General features: G+C 41.8%; 1 protein-coding gene across 2 annotated transcripts; it reads right to left on the bottom strand.

The window, feature by feature from the left end:
- Positions 1-6,167: 6,167 nt before the first annotated feature.
- On the bottom strand, positions 6,168-20,989 carry MRPL1 (mitochondrial ribosomal protein L1). Of its 2 annotated transcripts, none has more exons than XM_035896958.1 (7): positions 19,773-20,989; positions 18,571-18,654; positions 16,950-17,021; positions 16,604-16,715; positions 15,010-15,110; positions 8,432-8,513; positions 6,168-6,534 (listed from the first exon to the last, which is right to left on the bottom strand). In XM_035896958.1, exons 1-7 carry the CDS (start codon positions 19,938-19,940, stop codon positions 6,380-6,382), a joined length of 774 nt encoding a protein of 257 aa, XP_035752851.1. In that variant the 5' UTR covers positions 19,941-20,989; the 3' UTR covers positions 6,168-6,379. The 2 variants fall into 2 exon arrangements, with proteins under 2 accessions (XP_035752851.1, XP_035752852.1); XM_035896959.1 differs by lacking the exon at positions 6,168-6,534 and adding an exon at positions 7,817-7,848 and having other exon boundaries at positions 19,773-20,988.
- Between the last annotated feature and the right edge of the window lie 1,022 nt (positions 20,990-22,011).

Genomic DNA, 22,011 nt, shown 5'->3' with positions numbered 1-22,011 from the left:
ATGTAGGTGTGGGTTGAAGCCTCTAGTCATCTGCAAGCTGAAAACAGAAACGACTACTTTTGTAGTCAATGTAAAATAACGATGTTTACCCCAATGTTAACTATGCTTACCGCTTATTTTTAGTCAATCTTAACAGCTTTTTTCCTCCATCCTATTTAAGTCAATGCTAGTTTTACCATACGGACAGAATTTAGGCTACGGTACCAGCTTCACCCAAAGTTTGGTGGCCGACAATACCAGTGGTACTGCAAAATATGAATGTGGTAATTCGTAATGCCCATCTCAGCATTTAGAAACATCTTACCCCTTGTAGGCACAATTAAAATTTTTAACCAGACCTCATCGGTGACATCGTCTGGATGGGCTTTATGCTCAGCCCCGATCTTTCCAAGCAGTTTTGTATCCTTCAAATGAAGAGCTCAGCCTGACATCTTCAACTAGCCTAACTTTCAGAGCAAAGGCAGACACACGGCAGAACTTGGCAGCTCTGTCCCTGGGAAAATTAAAACCGGTGTCTATACCTGACAAATTAAATTCAGGAGGTGCATGAGGCTGATTTTACTTGACATTTCCAAGACTATGCTCAGCTACAGTACAGCAGAACAGCAACTGTGGGACGAGTGCTAATTCTAACCGCTAGCACCCTGGAAAGCCCCCAGTGGGTACAGACAGGCCAGCCTTTCTTGCACCAATTTTGAATGTGGCATTCATAACATCCCTGTCCTGCTCTTCTAACTTTACGTCCCTGACATAATTTACAGCAAAAAGCCCCATGAACTCCGTCTGACCTATACAGATTCTAAGTTTTTTGGAGTGCCACTAATTCCCGTACAAGTCCAAGTTTAGGCTGAGTGTCAGCCTAAACCCTTCAATCCCCACAACTGCACACACGCCTCCATTGCAATTTCTTCCTTGTTTGGGCAAATGTTTCTGTATGCCCTGTGAATCAGAGTTCATTGCCTGCTTCTCCTTAGTTAAACTAACGGCAGTTTTGTATAAGACAATTCTAAAAGCAATCATACATCTTCTGTATTACTTATGTATTGCAGCACTTTTTTTTTTTTTCTCCTCACAAGGAGCATGAACAAACTTTTTCAATACTCATAAATAGTGGGGATTCCAAGCCTCATACATCAACTCCTGCTTTCTTCCCATCAGTAAGAGCATACTTTTAGAGGCAAAGAGGCTGCAACCTCAAATGCCGTAATTAGATACTTCCCCATGAAATATTTTTGGTTGAAATGAAGCTGCCAACCAAATTCAGCATAGCTCAGATTGCACTGCTAAAAATTAGACAGGAGAGAACCAAGGGCAAATGCACTGAAAAACACCAAGCCCTTTGGGAAAGAAGTAGGGCACGCCCATCAGCCTTCTTCACCTATGTGGTATACGGGGAAAACTGTCTCGTTCTTCCAGCCACCCTCCCAGACATCTCCCCCTTCTTGCCAAGCGTGCACAGCACGTTATGGTTCATTAACAGGAGGTAACATTGAGTAATTTAGCTGCTCTGCGGGAACCGAGTGCGTGCTCTCATGCCCAAGTAGGTGCAGAGTTTGCCTAGAGCACTTGTCATTACGGAGTAACTTACTTGAAATAAGTTTCCAGGTAACGTCATACAAAAGCAGCTAGCGTGGACTGGTTACTGCCTCATAACACATCCTTTCTCACTTCACCGCAAATTGGGGTAACCGGGTCCCGAGTTACTGCCACTTTGCTTCCAATAGAACATCTGTGCTCTACCAAAGGAATATTAAGCACTCATTAGCAGAAACTGGTAAAAAGGGGGCCTCTTATTATACAGGAATTACAAGAACTTAACATTCAGGACAGATAACCAATTTATATACTGCTCTAACTAATCGAAAACCACTAACGCATTACAAGCCCACGCTTACTGTAACAATTCAACTGGTTTGTAAGGCCTATTGGCACAAGAACCACACGTATAATTCCCACTCCGCATGTTTTGGGACTAAGCTTATTAAAAGGGAATCATCTCATGTGGTCTTCCTCTCTCTACACTCTCCTGTGTGTCAGTCAAGCACTGCCGGATAAAAATCACCTTGTACTCCACAGCTTGCGTAATGCTATTTCAGTATTACACAGACCAGGGGAATTATTACTTTATCAATTAGTAGCGTATTAACACGTATTCAAACTGCAAGATTACACCTGAACAAATGCAGCTGAAAGTTTGCTACCTTCATAAGCTACTACTATTCTTTTTTTTACTCACCTCACTTCTGGACATTCAGATTTACAGTATTCCTAGAGCATTCAAATTTTCAAAGCATAGATTTCTGCAGGGATGTTTATTATTCCACACTTTTATTTGAAAGTACACTCAGCAGTCTGAGAGCTTATGATTTAAGTTCACCTGTGTATTTATGCTTAAGCAGCACTTTTAAAAAAAGCCGCCCATCTTCAAAAGGGCAGGTCTACCTTTTTCTGTCATGGATAGTAAAGTCTTTGAAATAAGCCAAGAAAAAAAATAGACAGGAGACCAAGAAACCTATGCAAACGATATCACAAGCCTTGCTTTTTGACACTAACAGGTAACTTACCTTCACCCTGTTCCTTTTGGGTCACAAACAGCACAAAACTATTATCTCGTAATTTTCCTTGTTCATGTAATTCATTAGTAATAAAGACACTCTTTGCTTACACACAGGCACAAAACATTATTTGCAGGGCAAAAAAACATTCCTGTAAAACAATATCCTACCTTCTGCTAAAATTCAGGGCGTTAATCAGCCGCTTGTGATCCATTTGAGATGCACGTAAGTTACGATCCAGGTCCTCAAAAACAGAGCTCAGCCCCACGGATTGATCTTCCCGTTCGTGCAAGCATGCATCCTCAGCACAAACTCCAAGTAGAAAAAGGTTACAGCGTAAGTGATGTATTTGCAGAGGATGCTGTACTTCAGCTAATGAAGCTAAACGTACTGCAGATCAGGAGCTTATGCAAGATGATTAAGTTTTTTTCATTAGGAAAAAACATCTAGCTAAGACTCATCCTCAGCCTTTTGCTGCAGACTAAGTTGCTATGCCATTCTGTGTTGGCATAGACTAGACTTGCCCATACACAACCATCAGCAATCAGTACAATCAGTTACTTCAGGCACAGGGCCAAGGGGAAAAAACAACGCATTTGAAACGCCTGAATGAACCATTTCCTCCCGATTACCTACCCTCACTTATCTTCTGAAACTTGCCTCATGCTCCAGACCAGAAATTAATATACCTCTGTATTGGGGAGCTAAAAAAGCTTTACTCTACAACTTGAACTTCCGCAAAATCTTACTGCGTCCAACTCTGGAGCCCTCAACACAAGAAGGACATGGAAGTGTTGGAGCGGGTCCAGAGGAGGGCCACAAAAATGATCCGGGGGCTGGAGCACCTCTCCTATGAGGACAGGCTGAGGGAGTTGGGCTTGTTCAGCCTGGAGAAGAGAAGGCTGCGGGGAGACCTGATTGCGGCCTTTCAGTACCTAAAGGGGGCCTACAGGAAAGATGGGGAAAATCTTTTTAGTAGGGCCAGCAGTGACAAGACAAGGGGTAATGGTTTTAAACTAAACCAGGGTAGGTTCAGGCTAGAGGTAAGGAAGAAATTCTTTACAATGAGGGTGGTGAAATACTGGAACAGGTTGCCCAGAGAGGTGGTGGAGGCCCCATCCCTGGAAACATTCAAGGCCAGGTTGGACGGGGCTCTGAGCAACCTGATCTAGTTAGCGGTGTCCCTGCTCCTGCAGGGGGGTTGGACTAGATGCCCTCTAGGGGTCCCTTCCAACCCAAAACATTCTATGAAAACAGAAGAAGGAAGAGAAAAATAAAAAGACATTCTCCATTCTAAAGACACTTACCAATAACTATGGTTGCCAGCCCCCTCATCGCCAGTTCCTGAGGTAGGAAGATCTGGAGCAAATGGTATGTTTAAGGCAGTGAACATCACTGAACACATTTGACAATATTTTTGCCAGTCACATCAACTCTTCACTTAGAAAAGCAACACATTTAATTTGCATCTTTCTGCTAGGCATATGAGCACTGCCCATAGTAAAAAAAAAGTGTTTAGATGCTGTTCAAGTGCACTGGCGTTGCTTTTTCCACATACCACCTAGGCAATCTACTGAGATCAGCGTGATGCCTTCCTTAACCCCTAAGAGAATTTTCTCAAACTCTAAGCAAAGCACCCCACATAATCAAAAAATTCATGTCAGGCATGCTGACTGACAGCAGCCAAATATGTGAGGTGGGAGGTACAAGAATCTCTGAAAAATGAGCCCTGCCTCCAATAATAGCAATTATTTCAAGCCCCTAACATAAACCACCCTTCCAGATTTGGATAAGCTCATCCCTTTTGTAAATAGCCAGTCCTTTTTGGAACTATCTTACATTTTAGGGTGCAGTTTTAATAACATATGTCAGCAGCAACGTCCAAAAAAAAAAAAAAAAAAAAACAAAAAACCCACCCAGAGAAACTCTTTTCCTAACACCTCTACAGAAGGGAACAAGAATGCCACCTGCTGGAAACAATGTGGAAAAGATGGGAAAGAAATTCTACAGCAAAGCCTATTTTTAAAGAGCCAGTTCAAAGATGCATGGATATTTATGCTGGTCTCCAATTTACATTTAAGAACTACGCTAGAGAAAAACAAGGTAAGCAAAGAAGCCACAGCAGTTGCCACAGACTGAATCAAACCAGGCAGAAAGGTAAGATTACGTTTCAAGCACACTCAAGACTGGCTGCTGCTGCAAAAAAAGATCGGTGTTTTGGTTTTATTCTGTTTGACCCACACCAACAAACCCGAAAGAACAGAAAGCTAACTGCAAAAAACGGAACCATTGCCAAACTGAGCCTTCTCATGTGTTTAAGAGCTCAAACCCTAACAAGAGATCAACTCCTTTATTGGAAATCTACTATTTATGTCAAACTGTGCTATTGCTTTCAATTAGATTATTCAATTAGATTATTATTTTCCAGATTTTCTGCCAAATTTAAGTGGTATACACAGCTATCAGGAGTCAGAGGAACAGTTAAGCAGGTAGATAACCAAAGGTGACCCCCACAGCCTTTTTTTTTTTCCTCGCCCCCGTACATTGGCAGAGAATATGGGGAGCCTCCATTCAGCCACTAGAAAAATCAGTCTTCTAGCCAGGTCTACAGAGCTTAGTGCACCTCCAAGATGACTACCCTAGCACAGGACCACAGCCCTGCAGCTCCTAGCTACTCACTGCTCCCACTAAGTACATGCTCTTCATCTCCAGACGCATGAAATCCACATAAGGCATCAGTCAGCATTTTTAGGCCCCCCCAAAAAAACCCCCTCTCCTCAGGAAGCATAGCATGGGAGTCTTCCTCTGAGAGTCACTTGTATGGAAAAAGAAACCTGCTCCTGCTTGTTGTGAAGCTGCTCCTAGTCCCCCCTATCCATCCCCTTATCCCAAACAGTTATTCACAAGCCCATCAAGAAGAACCTCTATGACAGAAAAATCAAAAATGAAGTGACACTTAAACTCTGTAGGTTCATTCAAATTTCATCCCAAAACATTTTTAACAGAATTTTTTCCAGGATAGTGCAAACAAGCCACTAAGGGACTGGATTCTCTGAGGGGCAGCGTATCAGTTACACACAGATGAAATAGCATGATTTGAAAGATAAGGTACATGATCACTCCTCCCACAGAATACATCCAGTTTTTCCTTAGAAAAACTTCACCTATTACAATCTGTCACAAAGACTAACCTGCACTCAGAGGCTCAAAGTAGCAGAGCACTAATCCTCTGTACACCCCTCCTGTATATGCAGATTAAATGAAAATGAAGCGAGATATCACAAGCATCACAGAGTCGTTACAGCCACCAACTCAAAAGGAACACCATGTCTGAACCTGCAGAAAAATGGAACGATAAATACAAACTGGTTTCCTTCATTAGCGAGATACAGAGCAGCTTTCCTTAAGTAACTGCATCGGTTGCTCTGTGGGGGACTGAATCAAGACAACAGCAGCACTGAACATTCTGCAATTTCAAGAGAGTAAGAAGCCCAGCGTTATGGATATAACACGTGCTGGCCTTTCAGCTGCAACTGTGGGAACGGGATGCCAATACTTCAGAAGTTACAGAAACGCTTTTATTAAAGTAAAAACTATTATATGCAAAGAAAAACACAAAACTAGGCCGCTTTCAGCTACCAACAAAAGGAGTTGAGAGTGTCTTCAGTCTCAACAACAGTATCCTGTTTGTGACAATGTTTCCCATTACACAGAATTTACAGGTGAAATTCACAAGTTCGATTTATTATTTCTTTTCAAAAAGTATGGTTTGAATGACACCATTTGCTTTCCAAGCTTGATCATCAGATCCACAAGGAAGGACATCAGGTACTAACAGGTTCTTGGACATGTTTTTCTTCATCATCTTCTGCCTTTTTTTCTTCTTCCTCTTTCTCCACCTGAGGCAGAATTCCATCAAGGTTCAATAGCAAGCCTTCACTGGTTGAAGATCTAATAACCAACTTCTGCACAAGAGGACCTAGAAAACAAAGAACACCGCCCATTCGGTCACTCTACCACTTGTCACATCTCCAGGATGATTTATCTCAGCAGTAACCCACGCTGTGTCAAGCACACAACCAGAATCAGCACTGTACATGTAGACACATCCCTTCAGTACAGAGAAGTTCAACATCCACCCTGGCAGGCTGGGTTCAAAATGCAATCTGGTACTGCAAAAGGTACTAACTTGATGGCTACCTCATTCCTTCAGTACCTCACCGGGAGCTGGCGTCACTGGTGCCCCTGGGCCTTCAAACATACAAGTAAAGCTTCACACACTCCTCCAAAAAATGAAATACAGGTGGACTCACTTTGGGAAGTGGTCCTGATTGGCAAGATACGGGTGGGCAGTTCGTTGATCACCCAAATATTCATACGTGACTGAGAACACAAAAGAAACCATTCCTAATGCTGAGGGAACAACTACAAAACCAGTCAGATTGCTTTATGGAAGATTAACTAGATCTACACTATACTCTGAGAACGTTTGCCTGGTGGTATTTTTAGTCTTGCATTAGATCAGGTGACTCACCGAGGAATGCCATTTTAGTGATAACTACATAGCTGCAGGAAGACACATGGGAAGTTTGAAAGGAACTAAAGAAAAGTTACCTGTAACTAGTTGGTCTAAGTGATTGACAGTTAGCAAGCCTATCTAGACTCCATTGTTGTGAAGATGTTTTAATTATCAAGTCTGCTTCCTATACACAGTAAATATTTTTCATTCAAGACAGTAAGAGACCCACCACCACAATCAAGCTTGATACCGCAAAATCAGTAGAAATGCTACTAAGACCAGAAAAGCTTACCCTTAGTTAAGTAGGCTGGTGTAGGTCACACATAAACTCATTAAGGGCAGAAATGCCACCACTTCCTGCTTCTATTTACTTGTATTTCAAGTCAACAAACCCCTTACACTTTTCATTTGGGTTGAAATGCTTCTGAAGGCATGCGTACTTGGCTTTTTGTGGTCTGCTCCCTGTACAGCAGTTACTATTACAGTATCATCGGTAGAGATGCAAGATGATTCTTTTTGCAGATATTAAGCCAATATTAATAGAAAAAGTTGTTTTCTTAGCTTAAACAGAACTACTCTTCCACAAAATTAGGTTCATAAATCACCATCTCCACTCCAGCTAAGCAGATGATGTTGGTTTAAAGTTTACTTCATTATGACAAAGAGCAGAGAGCGTATTAATTGTTCACATTCTTCGCTCAGAACAGCAAGCAGAACCCACAGGAACAACATGCAGAATTCACACCTTTACTCCCTTTTAACCTGATCCTTTTGCTAAGGAATTGAAAAAGAAAAAAGGATTAACAGTTTTTCCCTTGGAGCAGCAGAAATTTTAAAAATAACTTGATAATAGAAAAAAAAAAAATGGTGGCATATCTTCCAACAGGGTAGCTAATCAGACTAGATGATAACTGAAGCATAGGTGTTAACTAAGGCAACTGCAAGTGGATTCCAGGTTCAGATTCTTTGCGTTGAGCCACAACAGGGTCACCTCAGTAGGGTAAAACCAATGCACACAAACGCTGAAGACCTCCACGTCTCATAAGGATTTCCTTGTACTGCTTTAATCTATTTAAGCATCAAGCATGCAAACCTGATTTTGTACAACACCTCACTCCTTTCTTCACACAGACACTTACGCAGTGCAATTAGAGGTCACATCAATAAGAGCAGATGCTATTCATGCCCTAACAGGCTGTCAAGTTCTTAAGTCCTGATTTACCAAGCCGCCTAACAGCTCCCTCCTGTCCCAAGGCAGACAAAGCAGCAAGGTCCTTTAATAACAACCTGGTAAAGAACACTTATTTATTTTGTTTGCTGTAACTTCAACTACCACATTAGAAGAACAGCTACTTACCATAAGTCGATGGCTTGAATGTGCAGATATCATTGATAACTGTTTTTAGATTGGCAATTATCTGCTCAGCAGGCATATCCAGCTGAAAAAAACATAATGCAGAGTTAGCCGTGACGATACTGAAAGCCTGATTAATAAATCTGAAAGCACCAGGTATATGTTTATTCTACATTTGGATAGATTTTGATTCTCTGTGTTCCCTGTTAAGGAGTTACAAATCCCAGTAATGGCCTTATCCAAATGGCTCAGAGAAAAACTATTTTATACATGGTTATACACTCATCATTATTCTCCGTATTTCTACTCATGACATTAAATTCCCATGGCTCTGTAACAACGTGTAGCCTTAAAGAGGTAGAGTCTTAAAAAACAGTATATGTACAAGTGTTTTGGCAAAAATCATTAAAAGTATTTGAGGAAAGAAGCTTCAAGAAGTTGCTGTCAAAGACCACAAAACAGATTAACTCAAAAACCACAAGCATCTAAAATTGAAGGCATTAAGAACTTGAACAGAACCAAATGAATAATTTAAAAAATTATAAAGTTTCTTCCCCTTTTCTTTCCCATTTGAAGATATTACGTGGAATTTCTACTTTTTACATAAACTACATGGAAGCATTGAGCTCTAAACATACACCCGTTCTGTATCTACCCTTTTTACACATCACTGTTCCTGTCTGTGGCATTTTCGGCCTTCCAACAAAAACTGTGGACTGATGGTCCTCGTTCTGCCCAAAGTCCTCACCTAACGGAGCACCTAAGCAGACACATACATGATCCTCACTGGATCAATCACAGATGCTTGGCAGTGAACCAACACTGCTGCCAAAAAATTACCACCTCCATCTTCCCTCATATACCAATAGCCTTAAACCACGACTGCTATTCATCTCATTTGGACTCTCTTCAGGAATGTACGATCAAGAGACCAGCAAACCTCAACGCCCTCAGCTTCAAGCCAGGACTCCATCTCTCAGCTTCTGGAGAGCCTAACATGCATTTCTTAGACTTAACATTTGGCTGCTGCAATGCCTTGCTACACTTCATTTAATTTGCTATCTGGTCTCACTCATATCATCCATGTATCTTTATCCAGATGAAAAATCAGGTTCTTTTTCTAGAGGTTTCAGCTATAGAGTTAAGAAAAAAAAAAAAAAAGCACTTATTGTCACAGAATTAATTCCATTTCAGGCATCACTGGGGTCTCCTCTTCCTCTCCACCACCTCCCAGTGTAACATGAGCAGATTTTATTAACATCTCACTTGTCTGTCAATGTATGCATTACTTTGCAATAGAAATACCGTTATACTTGACTACTCTCCTCCCAGATCTGGTCCATTAATCTCTCTTTACACTCTTCTGTCAGACTTAATATCCAAATGCAGTTCCTCTGTTACACAGGCCAGAACAAATTTGTCTTTATCGTTGCTACACTGATTGCAACGTGCTTAATCATTCATAAATTAACAGATGTAAAAATCTGCTTGTTAATACTGAGCATCTTGCTCTGCTGACACACTCACCATGCTGTACCAAATTCAAAATAAAGGAATACTTTGAATCATGTAAACAACACAATTCACTGGTAATAACCATTAGAAACTGTATTTCAAATGAAGGTTCATATAGCGTTTGCTTCCCAACCTTACACTAAGTTCATGTCTTAAGCGAACCTTCAGTTGTACAATTTCGGTGAGCTACTGGGCAGTCATCATCCGTTACAAAGTGTAGAGGCATTCCTAAGAGACAGAATTTGCAAGTTGCTCTATACAAGTTGTAACTTCTTCTGAAGACTTGCAAGTGCAACACAGGATGAGACGAGACCCTTCTCAAAATATGAAGGCATCAGTTAATATTCTGTATCAGTTAAGACAGGAAAATAGGACAGAGAGACTTGCATTCAGTCAGACAACACAACACATCCCACGAGATCACGTACCATAGTTAACTTGAGATGCCGACAGCTCCATAATGAAAACAGGTAATGCTCAGAGGGTTCCAAGTATTTAAAAAATAGCTTCCACCAAAAAAAAAAAATTTTTTAGCTTCCAACTAACTATTCCACAGGAAATCCTCGTGAAACACAGTTACTGTGTATTGACACTTGCATATTTAGTTTAATTCGAACTTTCGCCAAACTGACAGGAGTACTGTGGTCCAGATCTTCAAGGCTATCCATCCTACTCTGTTCAGACCGATTGCAGCGAGAACTAAATATCTAAGCCCTGAGCCTTCCTGAAAAACACCCATGCCTGCAGAGGGAGCAACTACAAATCAATTTCTAGTCCACTTTGCATAAATACAACCCAGCCACAAAGCACCCTAAAGAATGACAGTATACACTAAAAACAGAACACAGAAATGAATTATTACCTATCTTACTGTTTAAAGTTCAGAACGCTTCTCTCCAGAGCAGCACAAGGTGCTGTAAAAAAGTTCAGGGCGGTTATTTGTTTCTTTTTTTTTTTTAAGTAAGAAACATACTTGTCTTTATAGGGGCCTCCCACTAACTCTGCTGCCTAGTGGGAAATTGCTTATTAATATTCAGCATCGCACAAGTTTCACTGAAACAAATCATGCTTCAAACTTGATTCACCACCACTCAATGCTTCTGATCTTCTAGGGGATTTTTAGATCTTTAGATGACTGCAACTGGATACACAGAAGAGTCACACAGCTATTTAGCCAGCAAATAGCTGGCTAAATATGCAAGTGAAGAACAATAAGCTGCCCTGCTATTAACACACAAGCTTAAACCGCAGAACTACTTCTTGAAACTGTATTTAGAGAATTGTATCAAGAGATCACTCAGAGCACTGAAACCGTACTGCAGATTTAACTACCAGGCAGGTAAAATACAACACACGTGGAGGGGATGGCAGTCACGGCAGAGCAGAAACGCTTGATAGAAGATAATAAATGATTAACATAAAATTAACACTCAGCAAAAGAAGATTATTGCCAGCTATTTATCTCAATGCTTTAAGAGTCAGAGAGGGCAGGAAAATAAAACTAGGAACTAGCCAGTACAAAAACCCACAACCAGACACAGCAAAGCTGTCTACACAGTAGCAACAGTATGGAGCGCGTGCACCGTGTGGGATGAAGTAGGTTATGCAGAGAAAGGAACCCAGCATTTCAGACATTGAACTTCAAGAGCACGAACAACCTCCCTCCGAAAAGAGCAAGGCAGCAAAGTCCTGCAGATATAAAGGTTACAAAAAATGAGGCGAACTCATCGTCCACACCACAACAGGCACCAAAAAAGAATCCTACTCCTGGGTGCAGGGGAGAGGTGTGATTTGAGACATGCACTATTACCATGCAAGACACTTAGCTTGGGAACCGGCAAATAAAATAAGGCTTAAATAAAATTAAGTCAAATCCAGTACATATCATTTAAACATCAACAAAGAATGATTGAGCAACAGAAAAGTAATGGAATCAAAATAGCGCTAATAGAGAAAGGTTTTTTGATGGGAATTTCTATCAATTTCTTCAGTTTATGGTCTGCTTTATAATGGTTTCATTACCTAGACAAAAGAAAAAAAAAAAAACCAAACCAAACCACAACCACAAGAAACAACAGAACAAAAACCCAAAGCTGACAGCTCTCAAGTTCAGGTCACGCATTAGCTAACATATATACAAACGTACCTGTCCACTGCAATCTGCAACTGGCTTCTCTATCATACAAATCAAAAAGTGACTTCTGATACGTACTACACAAAAATCACAAGCCATGCTAAGGCAAACTAACCAAGAATGGCACTTCCATCGCTTAATACCTTATTATTTTCCATAGAAGAACCATTTCACAGGCAGCTCTCTGCACAGATACACTGGAAATTCCTTCCTGGTATCACATTTGGAGTCTGATTTTTTTAAAGACAGCTCCAACTTGGGAAAAAGAAAATTTTGTAGTCATAAACAGCACCCTGTCTGGACCCAAGACTTCAGTCAAAACCCTCAAAAAAATTGCTGCAGATGGCTTGATTCTGAAGGAGATATCCTAAGTGTCCTCATTTGCCTCTCTTCTACTTTAAGCTCTATGTCTTAAAACAAAATTTTACTTCTCAGTTTCAAAACTGCAGATCTACCAATTAAACTTAACTGCTGCCAACTTCTGGCCTTTTCAAAAACATCTCCATTACTGCTAAGAAAATGCCACCGAGGCTGCCGACTGACGTGTGAGTGCAGCATTACACCAAGCCACCGGCCACGACTGAACTAACCGGCAACATGAGACAGCAGCACTAAAAGGAAAAAAGCTCTTTGAGAAACCCCAGCTTGGCAGACTCCCAGAAACAGCTACACGACTGTTTGGGATACAGCAATAGAACTTCACGCTTCTGTGTAATTCATAAATTATTCTTTTCTCACTGACAAGATTTAAAAAGCCCTTGATTTAGTGGTGAGCAGATACTCATAACCACTCAAGGCTCCCACAGCCTTGCCCGCACTCCATTTCACAGAATCACAGAATCGCAAGGGTTGGAAGGGACCTCAGGAGATCACCCAGTCCAACCCCCCTGCTAAAGCAGGCTCACCTAGAGCATGCTACACAGGACTTCATCCAGGCGGGCTTTGAATATCTCCAGAGAAGGAGACTCCACAACCTCCCTGGGCAGCCTGTTCCAGTGCTCTGCCACCCTCAGAGTGAAGAAGTTCTTCCTCATATTCAACTGAAACCTCTTATGTTTCAGTTTGCATCCATTGCCCCTAGTCCTGTCGCTGGACACCACTGCAAACAGACTGCTTCCGTCCTCTTGACTTCCGCCCTTAAGATATTTGTATTCCTTCCAGCGCTGCTATGCAAACAGTAGGAAAACAAGGTCAGGTAAAAGGCAGGGGCGCGAGAGGGCGGAGACATTTTGCACAAGTCATAACCACCGAGTCTTCCCTCTCCACGCAACTTCATAGGCAAGTGTGACAGAGCACATCGCACTGTGCGCAGCCTTAGAGTCACCTCTGCCACGTTTGCTGGCATTGACTTAGCACAGGCAAACTCTCCCTGCAAGTAAACCCTCGTCATCCCGTTTCTGATCCAGGATTATGAGTTCATTCACAAGAACTTACCATTTACTTGTACAGAGTGACATCTCTGGCTGCACCAAGTCTTCCCAAGTGCCCTGAAACTGCAGGGCTGAGCTGCCTAGACACAGAGCCTAAGGAAATCTCAACACCAACATCTTACATCAGTAAGAGGACAAGGTTTTAACTTCAGAAACTCTAAAGCTGCAGGACGCTATATTAAGCAGAACCAACTGCACTGAATACTGTCAAGACATCAGAGTTCTTCCTTCACCTTTACTAAAAACCTGGTTTTAGTTCTTTACTATACAAGAAACTTCACAGTAAGTTTAATTTGCAGGTATTATTTAAGGCTAATCTACAGTATGAAATAATTAGGGTTCAAGTAGTCCAAAGCAAAAATTAAAGAATCCAGTCACAATACTTGAAACCAAGACTGATCTATGAACTCGAGGCGTTTCACACAGTCCGTTAAACTTACGAACGGCAAAAGATACTTCCTGTCTGTATCGAAGGGCAATACAAAGCACACTTTAGCAGAACACTCCCAAGAACATCAATTCCTGGTACCATACAGAGGAGCAAGCCCTTGAAATTCACATGCCCAACTCGGAGCAGCCAGCCAGAATTACTGAGCTTGCTTATCTCTAACACCACCAGACAGAGCTTCAGGGGTTAGAGATCTCATACACTTCCTTTCTGTACCACTTATCACTTAAAGGAAAACGAAAAGTCAGGCAGGATTACAAATAGACAAAACACAACATAAACAAAAAACCACAGTGTGGAGCAAGGAAAATAAATAAATAAATAAAAACCATTATGGAAAACATACTAAGGTTCTTAAAGAAAAAAAAAAAAAGAAGAGAGGCAAAAGATACTCTTACATAACCCAATTTATTACGGGACAGCAAAGCACAAATTAGGTCTGTATTTCAGGTGTAACACAAACAGTTCTTGCTTTTTGCTCCAGTCCAGGACTACAGTTATGAAAATTAAATGAGTCTTTGATTATTAGGTTAAAGCAAACACTTTTTGATCTACCTGTGCATATTGACCATGGACTTACAACCCATAGTTTGTTCACTAAAAAAAAATATAAAATAAGCTTTATTTTACTGACAGAAGAATGCTGGGGAAAGCAGGAGGAAAGGGAAGCCTACGTTAAGAGATCAACTCAGAAGAAAATTACTAGGAATAGTGCCTTTTTCATCCTGTTTTGTTCATTATTATGATTCCTTGCCAACCTAGTGGCAAATACAGATCCCATTCTTGGCATCCTTAACTTCAGCATCAGGTATCCTTGCTCTCAGCTCTACAAAGCCATCTTCTACGACCACACATTAACAACATACAGGGCTCACATGAGCTGAAGATGTCACACGACTGATTAAGAGCTCCATTTACTTCACAAGTCAGTTAAAGAACATGGTTAAAAAAATCTTAGGAAAACACAGACTAAAAGCACGCTTCCCCCCCTCTTTTAATACTAACTTCAGTTCTGGCCGGTAGAGAAAACTCAAGAACTCCATACACAACTTACTCTTGCTATTCTTGTCTTGATTACGCGCTCATCTTCTACCGTGTATTCAAGACAGTCTCTGAAGAATTGCAGCATTTTGGGAATATCATGTCCCAGGGAATCTAATTTTAAAAAAAAAAAAACAAAAAACAAAAACTAACAACAAAAGGGGCAAAAAAGTTTGCGTAGCTTATTAGCACGGCTAATGCTAGTTGATGATTAGTGATATTAGTAAAGAGAGAATTCAATCTTTCAATTAAGGCAGTTAAACTCCAATCAAAAATGCAGTTTCATGGACAAGACAACGTGTCCTCACACATACTACATAAATTGTTTCTATCTTCCCTCCTTCCTTATTAATCAGCAGACGTGAATAGCTAATAGAGTAGGAAAAAGAAAAACGGCTTCACTTAAAAAAACCAGACCTGTTTATGTAGGTATAGACTAAAAATTTATTTCCTAAAGCATTTAAAGCAGCTTGAAAGACCAAAACCTACTAAGTTCCATTTAGAACAAACCCCCGGTCTTCCTTGTAAACCAAGTCTACCACTATGCAATAGGAAGGTTACACACTACCTGGAACACGCTGGCCCCATCCAGCCATGCCCACAAGTCACAACAGCCGTTTCTTATTTCGGCTGCAAGGGCTCATTTGACAGATTTACACCATCACCCAATTGCTCCAAATAACAAGCGTTACTTCTCCCCCACATCCTTTGATGGCTCCAAGAGAAATGTGCTCTGGATAAGCTACAAACCAAGTAAATTTATAATGGTATAACAAAGCTTTAATTTTTTCCAAAAAGTATCTGGAGTATTCTCTGCTGCAATGTTTTACGCGGGTTAATAGATTTCTCTGTAATTTTTAGGAGTCTAAAACCACTGCCATCAGCTTGCAAAACATTAAAAGACAGCTGGGGCAGGGAATTAAGAGATACAGTTCAAGACTCAGTGCTTCACACAGCTGGCACAGGCTCTATGTTTGAAAAACAGCCCTTTTTTTTCTTTCATATTTGAAATAGACTCCTGACACATACCTAAAATAAAGTAAGCCAGCAAGGGAGGACAAAAGTATTGAGAGACTGACATTTGCTGCTGTGAAAACCCAAGCTGAAGAGGAAATGCCTTGAGCATTATGAATAAAGGAGAGACCACATGGGTAAGGGAGCAGACTGTACTAAGGAAAAGCATAAATCAATTTTTTGTTGAGTAGTAATGAACAGGCTGAAGGAGCAGTAGCAGTCATGAAGCTGGGATTCAAGCAATTGCACAACAGCTAGACAATGCAACTGTCTCAGTGAATGCGTTTTTTCAAGTTATTTCTGTTTTCCTACATAACTTCACATAACTATCATGGTTCGCCAGGACCAACAAGCATAGGGCCAACTAGTAGGCAAACTTACCTTGCCCCTCATCCCACATTTGCCTGTTGTAGGAGAAAAGGACAGTTCTAGATTCCTAAAACTACTCTCCTCTAAGGCAAAACAAGAGGTTCCGTCATGTACAGTCTAATACCCCCTGTAATTATACATGCTCCTCAAAAAAGCTCCAGTGTCTCTTCCAGAGTTAAATCTTGTTCAGTATTTGAGATATGTAAGAAAGAATTGCTTCTTACTTCTTTTTGTGCTTGGATATTTTCGTTTTAGTTTGTTCCTTAATGGTATTAGCTTAGGCATTATCGCAGGAACAGCTACATAGAAGTCCACTTTGATTTCATCTTCCAAAATCTGGAGAAAAAAAAAAAGCAAAAAAAGCAATTACTTAGGAATACAATAAATGACCTCAGTAGGCAGGCTGACCTACAAGCATGTCCAAGTACAGAAACACATCTCTCGCTCTCTATATTGGCTGCTAACTTCAAGCTAGAGTTTACTGGACATGAGGTTTCTTGCTCACTCTGCCTGAGTCACTGTTTAAGTTAGGATATTTACTTAAGTCTTAAAAAAAAATAAAATAAATACCCATTTGATTAATTCAACTCCTCCCACAACAGCAGCTCCATTCTCTCGAGCTATTTCAGCTTCTTCCTCATTCTGTTGAAAGAAAAAAAAAATATTTAGTAACATCTGTACTACCAATTAGTCTATATCAACAACACTGGATAGGTGATTTGTCTTGGACAACGGGGTATCAAAACAGGCTATTTACAGGTTAAGGGGAACAGAATGGTTTAAGGCAATGCAAGACCAAAAATATCTAATGCCAGTCATTAAATACAGGAGCAGCAACCCCACTTCATTCCAAGTCCCAACAAGAAGCAGTCAAGTCTTTAGTTGACTTCTGCTGAAGAAGGAGAAAAGCCCATCCCATCTGCTGAGCAGCTCTATCAAAAGCCCTTTCTCTCCCACCTCCACCTCCTGGAAACTACAACAAACCATGCACAGGACAGAGCCGACGTCTTACTCTGAGCTTAAACACAGAACATGCTACTAAAAACCACTCTAAAATAAGGCCATTCAGCTTCTGAAAATGCTATTAAACTTTGGCTTCAGAGAGCATTTAAAGTAAACCTCATCTGTCTGCTGCAAGGTTTTGCTTTTAGTACTTTGAAATATGGAAAGGTAAAAGGCATTGGTTTTGTAAAACTTTGGCTCAAGCTTTTGATATAAGCAGATATTCATGACTCAAAAGCCAGAAACAACTTTTCCTCACAAGAAGAAACTAAGTAGCTCCACACCTCCATCCAAAAGCACTAGCAAGCGTTTCAGTCGCTCAAACTTTTTCCACACATACACCTTCAGAAGGCATGGGATCTCTTATCCCACCTGAATTTGACTGAAGAGAGAAGGTTGTGAGATACAGCACCAAAGAACCTGGCACGCTCAGGTCTTTTGTCAGCCTGTTCTGTGGGAGGATTCTAACCTCACAGCTCAGGTCGAGAATTTTACAAAAATTAAGCCCAAAGGGTAGTCAGCCAAGTCTGTGACAGCTCTCCAGGATCATCTCACACACATATATGTAGGTCTATTCTGTTAGAATGATTAACTGGCAAAGGACAGCAGCAGAGGCTGAAACTGGTCTCATACAGATGCTACAACTGCTCTATACATCAGTGAACTCCTAGCAGAGCAAATAAAGGGTTTGGGGCAGAGGGCTGTTAAGTTTTTTAGGGTTTTTGAGGAGACATGACTTCCCCCTTCTCCCCCAAAGGTATCCTGTTACAGCAGAAGTTATGGTAAGTAACAGCCGCTTCTAATCTGCACTGCCTACTGCTTAAGACAGCGAGGTTGGACATGGCTGCTACACTAAACCATCTGCCTGTATTACAAAAAGGTTTTACTCTATTCATGATCTTAAATCATCTCTTCCTTAGTCACATCTATGCAGATGTTTACTCCCTCAGTGCACTGCTAGAATAATCTACATATACATGAACCTATCAAGATTAAGGAAGTCCTCTACGATGCTTGTTAATACATTAAGATGCTGCTGAAGATCAATCCTAGACAGACTTAAGAGTTCTATACAGCATTCGCCGAGTCTTCCCAATAAAAGGTATAGTACTTGCATGGGAACTAGTTGTGTTTTAAGCGCATGCTAGATACATAAAAGGTATAAAGCAAGTAATTCAGGCTTACTCACCTCTGTGAAAACCAAGACCTTATTCGTTTCATCTGAAAAGCGATATGGAAGAAGAACAGAGCTTGCAAATGGATCCACTTTTTTCTAATAAGTAAAAAAAGAAAAATATTAAAACAAACAAGCAAAAAAAGAAATGACAACTTAAGGGTGAGTTTCCCAGCGGCATGGAGTTGGTCTCCTGAATAGCCATCTTGCCCACAATTTCCTTGCACAGAGGTCATAACAAACAAGCGTGATGCAGAAGTTTTGACTGGTTTTTTTTTTTATGTCCGGTATATACTCAAATCTAAACTTCAGAGCCATGAATTAATTGTGCTGCAGTTAGCCCAAGAGAAAGGGGCTGGGATCAGCAGCTCCAACCTACAGTTGCTCCCAGGCTCGGGGGCACTCAGTAACAAACACTGAGGTGTGGCACTTGCAGCTTATCTAACTGATGTTCCTGATGCAATGGCCAACGCAAGCCATCAGCAAGGAACGTCTCTCTCACCGAGCCTTAAGAATGCCACTGAGCCTCCAAAAGCAGGAGCAAGAGCTCTGCATTTCTTTAAGCATGAACTTATTTTCTAGCTCTGAGGGACCCCCAGTATACCAAAGGGATATTTAGTTACACACACAAAAAAACCAACTGTGACGTGGCCTAACTGCTTTCTACTCATGGGGCGGAAGCAGGAGGAATTTTAGCAAAAGACTGAACTGGGCTAGACACCTTTACGTCAAAAAGGTCATTGGCAAACGAGTGATAGCATACTTGCAAGGAACATCATTTAAAATGAAACAAATGAAAAAAATCAAAACAAGGTGAAGGACAGAGGATGGAAAAAGCTTGCCTTGACACTTCTCCCTGTAACAATCAACGCAGAACAAAACACACAAATGATTTTGATAACACATCTTTAAGTGGAAAGCCCTAACAGATGTTAAGCTTAGTTTGAAAAGTTCAGTCCAGACACGAATTTTTGTCAAATTGCCTGTTCTCAAAATCCTTGATGGGGCTATCTTCACCTCACGAGTATGAGGATGTTTAAGAATTATACATACATAAAGGCACAAAGCCACCCGCAAAAGCAATCATTCTGACAACCACAGAAGCCACAAGAGGCAGCCGAGAAGGCCGACAGCATCACCTGCTCTGTGCTTCAAACACAGTCTTCCCACATTAAAAAGAAAAAAAGCATCAAAATTTGTACACGCTTCCAACCTACCTTCTTCTGTAACGCCATATCTAGGAACACATTAATGTAGACATATTGTTTGGGGTGAGTGAAGTCCAGTTCCTGAAATTTCTTTAGCATACCCACAGCCTGTTCCACATCGTAGGATGGCCGCTCATAATACCACGTCAAGTATACGTCATCCACAGGCTTGCTCATCAGCGGCTGCCTCCTCCTTACTTGTTTCTTTTTTGTTTCTTCCTGCTTGGTCCTGCGTGAATCTTTTTTTGCAGTTCTAAGACAAACAAAAAGTATTATTAGATGATCAGCTGAACCATTTGGCACATGTTCCAAGAGAAAAAAAGCAGGTACTGTAACGTGCCACTTACTAAGGAAAAATTAGTCAGCAAGGAAGGTTCTACACAAAGATGAACAGCATCCCTGAACTCATCCCAGGTACTTGTCTCAGGTGGCCAAGACAGAAATCAAACGCTCTGAAGGCAATTAAGCTCCTCAAACAACACAGATGCATTTGTGCGGCATGGAACCAAGTTAAAAACCTCCTACTGCACCAAAGCAAAAGCAGGTTAAGGTAACACACCAACTTTCACTGGTCTTGCCTTCACATGGGCTGGTACACAGCACTGTGCCCGAGCTGCTTCTAAATCGAGGCAATCTCACACACCTTCCTGGTAAACAGAACGAGCCACATCTGCAGGGGCGGTGGTGTTCTTCTTACAGTGCATCACAGCAGTCCCACCTTTCAAAAAAGGTTTCTCCTCCTTTTCCTGTATCATTTTGCATGCAGTTAACAAACACTCACCCCAATCCTTTGTCTCCTACCTATTTTCAAATGCTCTCAAGTCAAGGAAAAAAAATATTGATGTAATAGCTAGATAGTCTATTCCCCTATTAACTATGGTGAAAGAGCCTGCAACCTTCAGAACACTTGGTGTACAGCACGCTTCGCTGTTGTATACACAAAGGTCATTTTTACTTCTCCCACTTATGCCGTAATGCTAGACTTAAAGAGACAACAAACTAAACAATAAAAAACCACCTGAAACAACAAGAGGAACTGCTTGAAACCAATTCCATAAGCTCAACAGCTTGCAGGTTAACAGTACTCTTTGAGCTGCAATCCAGCCATATCCTCCAAAAGCACACATCGAAAATATTAAGTTTTCTCTCATAGCCGTTACTTTTGTTATTACGAGACTAACAGGAAACACTCCCTACACATCCACCTTAAGTCTTCTCTCTCTACGCTTTTTCTATAGGAGCTGGCGGCTTGCAGGATCATAGAATCATAGAATGTTTAGGGTTGGAAGGGACCACTAGTGGTCATCTAGTCCAACCCCCCTGCAGTGAGCAGGGACACTGCTAACTAGATCAGATTGCTCAGAGCCCCATCCAACCTGGCCTTGAATTTTCCCGGGGATGGGGCTTCCACTACCTCTCTGGGCAACCTGTTCCAGTGTTTTACCACCCTCATTGTAAAAAATTTCTTCCTTACCTCTAGCCTGAACCTACCCTGTTCTAGTTTAAAACCATTTCCCCTTGTCCTAACACAGCTGGCCCTACTAAAAAGACGTTCCCCATCTTTCCTATAGGCCCCCTTTAGGTACTGGAAGGCCGCAATCAGGTCTCCCCGTAGCCTTCTCTTCTCCAGACTGAACAAGCCCAACTCTCTCAGCCTATCCTCATAGGAGAGGTGCTCCAGCCCTCGGATCATTTTTGTAGCCCTCCTCTGGACCCGTTCCAACAGTTCCATGTCCTTCTTGTGCTGAGGGCTCCAGAGCTGGACGCAGTACTCCAGGATACCGCCGAGGCCAGCCCGGCTGTTACAGCAGCACTGCAGGCACCGAAAACACCACACGCTCCCCGCTTCCGCCACCACCAGGACACCCGACGGCCAGGAGAACTGCTTCGGATGGCCGAGGAAGACCAAGCCGCGATGCGGCACCAACACTGCCAGGGAAAAGCAAACATCGCCTCAGACAGGCGCCCCGGCCTCCCTCACCACCCCGGGGCCCGCCCGCCAGGCACCCCGCCACTCCCCACTGCCCACTCAGGGTCGTCCCGCGGCCAAGGGAAGAGTCACCAGCTGGAGTTAAAGAACCGGTAACCAATTCCCACGCTTTTCCGACGGTAAAAAACAACAGAGGGGAAAAACCCTTCACCTCTCCACAGGCAACGTCCAACGGGCGCCGCCATCTTGCAGAGCCGCCGCGGTGCAGCGCGGAAAGCAGTCCCCGCGGCGGAGAAGAAAGGTTCCGGCGGCGGGTGC

Source organism: Egretta garzetta, unplaced genomic scaffold (genome assembly GCF_000687185.1).
Source record: "Egretta garzetta isolate BGI_Z169 unplaced genomic scaffold, ASM68718v1 scaffold77, whole genome shotgun sequence".
NCBI classification, from domain to species: Eukaryota; Metazoa; Chordata; class Aves; order Pelecaniformes; family Ardeidae; genus Egretta; species Egretta garzetta.
The sequence above is the reverse complement of the archived record's forward strand: the minus strand, read 5'-3'. Positions and strand labels throughout refer to the sequence as shown.